At 37.2% G+C, this 3,418-nt stretch overlaps 2 protein-coding genes across 2 annotated transcripts in view; both read left to right on the top strand.

Moving 5' to 3' along the window:
* CBG25830 overlaps positions 1-1,003 on the top strand; it is a gene marked incomplete at both ends in the record, with an annotated part of 2,262 nt that extends 1,259 nt beyond the window's left edge. Inside the window, 2 exons of the mRNA XM_045243509.1 lie at positions 784-876; positions 925-1,003. Coding sequence (XP_045100524.1) covers positions 784-876; positions 925-1,003 — 172 coding nt within the window. The remainder of the gene's footprint in view (positions 1-783; positions 877-924) is intronic.
* Positions 1,004-2,441: 1,438 nt separating this feature from the next.
* Positions 2,442-3,418, top strand: part of CBG25829 — a gene marked incomplete at both ends in the record, with an annotated part of 2,696 nt that continues 1,719 nt past the window's right edge. Inside the window, 4 exons of the mRNA XM_045243508.1 lie at positions 2,442-2,444; positions 2,648-2,716; positions 2,771-2,818; positions 3,235-3,404. Of these exons, the coding sequence (XP_045100523.1) occupies positions 2,442-2,444; positions 2,648-2,716; positions 2,771-2,818; positions 3,235-3,404 (290 nt within the window). The remainder of the gene's footprint in view (positions 2,445-2,647; positions 2,717-2,770; positions 2,819-3,234; positions 3,405-3,418) is intronic.

Genomic DNA, 3,418 nt, shown 5'->3' with positions numbered 1-3,418 from the left:
AGTATTCCAAATAATACCGTTTTGTAGTACTCGTGGAGCTCTATCATATCTGATTTAGTTGGTTCGAAATTATCGATTCTGAAAGAAATGATGGCAGAGCCCGCGAAGGCCCGGCAAAGGCCCGGGTTACAAGTATGGTTAATATGAAAACCCCAGCAACAGTAGTACCAATGAATTTTTTATTTTTTTAAGCGCGCTTACAGCGTGAGGAGGAGCATCCTAGGGCACGACATCTTTAAAGGCGCATATCTCTAAAACTACAGTAGCTACCAAGAGGTTGATAACTATGAAAATGTGGGAAATTAAATTATCTGCATTTTCGTAGTTGACAATTTTTTTAGTGGCTACTGTAGTTTTCGAGATATGCGCCTGTCCAATGTCGAAATGCTACGTCTACCCGAAAGATTACTCATCAAACTGCGATGTGATCTACGCAGAGAGTTATATTATCTTTTTATCAGTGTTAATCAAAAAACATCTACGTACGGGAACTCTTATTGGGAGGAGTAGTAAGCATCAAAAGCACCAGGTAAGTACATTTTTCTAGTTGACCACTTTTTTCAAACTGTATTGGTTTCTGAGATATGCGCCGTTAAAGATGGCGCCCCTTAGGAGGCTCCTCCTCGCGCGCCATCTTTAAAGGCACATATCTCAAAAACCAGAAGAGCTATTAAAAAGTTATAAACTAGCAAAATGTGTAAAACTCAATTTCACACATTTTTGCGATTCACAACTTTTTTGCAGCTTTTCTAGTTTTTGAGATATAAAAATATAATCTTCCAGAAAACAAGTTCTTGTGGACATTCGAACGTACAGATCCAGCCATCAACGTTGGCAAGGGCAGGAAACTAGAATATCGCATCGATCCAGACAGAGGTAAATCATATAAATCCTATTATTCCATTGCAAATTATAATTTTTCAGATACAGTATCTGGGCCATTCCAAAATTTGGGACATTTTTCAACAATTCATATGCTAGCATCGGATTTCTTGAAATCTAATTTTTTAAAACTCGATTTTTGATTCTTGTTTTCGATATGACCGCTTTTTCAATAAACATTATTTTGTTATTTATTCCAGTTTTCAAACTTTGAACCCAAATAAAAGGAGCCTTTAATATGACCCGTCTATCTTTCAGGTTCTATTAAAGGCGCATACCGAGTCATCAACTTTAAGCCCATTTATTACATTTCCTGTAAAAGTTATCAAAAAGTTGTCAATTGATAAAAAACAGCTCATTTTATGATAAACAATTTATCAGTTAAAAACTTTTTGATATCTATTATAGGAGCCGAGATAAATAGGCTCAAAGTTACAACCCCTTCTTTTTCTGATACCTCTCTGAACAGACCTCTCGTTACAAATTTATGGGGGACCCTCCACGGACCCCTAAAGCATCTTCGTCCTTGTATTACACTTTAGTACATGTTAGAGAGCATGTAAAAGAGGAGAGGGAAAAGAAGCAGAGAGGTCCCTCCGAGGTCCTCCCGACGCCAGCTACGCCCGCGGGCATCATTTACCCCTTCCGACGACTTGACTGAATAGACGTCTAAATTTCACCGGGAATTCTCCAAAAATCCTGAAAATGAATGGATTTTGGAGAGTTTTCTCCTTTATTTTTCTGAATATATCTACTAATTTACCTCTATTTATTCCTAGAAACTTCCAAAAAACCCTATAACGGGTTTTTGGAAGATTTCTATTTTTTATTGATTTTCCTGAAAAGGTTAGTATTGAATTTGTCTGGAAATTTCAGTCTATACTAAACAAGAAAAGAACTCTATTTTTGTAGTTGACAAGTTTTAAGTAGCTACCGTAGTTTTGGAGAAATGCGCCTTTGAAGATGGCGCGCCCTCGGAATCTCCTCTCAAGCTGTTCGCGCGCGCGCCATCTTTGAAAGCGTATATCTCAAAAACTACAGTAGCTACCTAAAACGTGTCAATTGCAAAAATGTGTATAGTTTAATTTTAAACATTTTTGAAAGTAACAATTTTTAACAAGCTACTGTAGTTTTGGAGATATGCGCCTTTAAAAATGGCGCACCTACTCCCCGGGCTCCTCTTCAACCTGTAAGTACGCACCATCTTTAAGGGCGCATATCTCAAAAACTAAAGCAGTTAGAAAAAAGTTGTAAACTACAAAAATGTTCAAAATTAAATTTTACACAAAATTATTATTAACTATTATTGAGCGCCTTTTGTAGTTTTTGAGATATGCGCCTTTAAACATGGCGCACCCTCTCTTCAATTTTTTCAGACTTTTCCGGACTTCTGAAACTACCAACCAGACAATTCCATCCAGCTCAGCACCACCGTACTGAACTATTTTGGATTTCTCCTTTTGGATCTTCTTGCGATGATGGACGAGACAAAGAATCTCACTCTTCAGAATCCTTCACCTGTTTGAAAATGAACGACACAATCAATCAAATTCAATCCCATGGTGAGTTTGAGCTCAATTATCTTAATTCCTTTGTGAGATATCAAAAAGTTGCCAACTGATAAAATATTGCTGATATTATGATAAAAATTTCATTAGTTGACAATTTTTTTATATCTTCTACAGGAATTGAGATAATCGAGCTCAAAGATGCTGGCTTGAGTGGCCTTCTATTAGAGGAACCACATTAAACCAATATTTTCCAGGAGTTCTGCTGGAAAAAATGCTTCTCCTCGCCAAAAGGACCAGAATTGGATTGTCAAATACTCTACACAGTAAGCCTAATCTCAATAACTGTCTGAGCAATCTAAACACTTCATTTTTTTCAGAAAAATCTGCAATCCTGGGAGCATATCGAGCTCATGGCCAACTCTGAAGTGATTTTTAAAAAAAGCTTATCAATTTTAATCAATCTATAAGTTTCAGAAAAAGACCATCCTTATGGATTTATTCAAGTGAACTCCTCGGAAGACCTGGATAAAGAAAAAAGGATTAAAACGGTCGAATCCTATGGAGCTTTGAAAGCGTTGTGGTTTAGAAGGAAGGAACGAAGAAGTTGTTTTGGCAAACTGCATCCATCAGGATTTAAATTTTGATTTCAATCTTTTTGTTTTCAATAAACTTTTTTCAATTTTCAAAAATCCCTTTATACCTGTTGATTTTGCAGAAAAGATCACCTAAAAACCCCAAGAACCGTCTCTAGAACAAAACTCGCCTATTTGACATTGAGATATTCGACATAGAAGGAGGTACCTAATTTTTACTAAAAAAGAGAAGAACTTCATTTTTGTAGTTTATAATTGATTCCATCTCCGATTCTACTATTCCATCTCCACCAGCTCCGATTCCAGTTGTCGATCCATCTCCGATTCCACCTCCACCAGCTCTGATTCCACCTCCACCAGCTCCGATTCCACCTTCACCCGCTCCGATTCCAGTTGTCGATCCATCTCCGCTTCTACTGTTCCATCTCCACC

The sequence above is a fragment of the Caenorhabditis briggsae genome, assembly GCF_000004555.2.
Source record: "Caenorhabditis briggsae complete genome, chrIII, whole genome shotgun sequence".
NCBI classification, from domain to species: domain Eukaryota; kingdom Metazoa; phylum Nematoda; class Chromadorea; order Rhabditida; family Rhabditidae; genus Caenorhabditis; species Caenorhabditis briggsae.
This window is presented reverse-complemented; position numbering and strand designations above follow the sequence as displayed.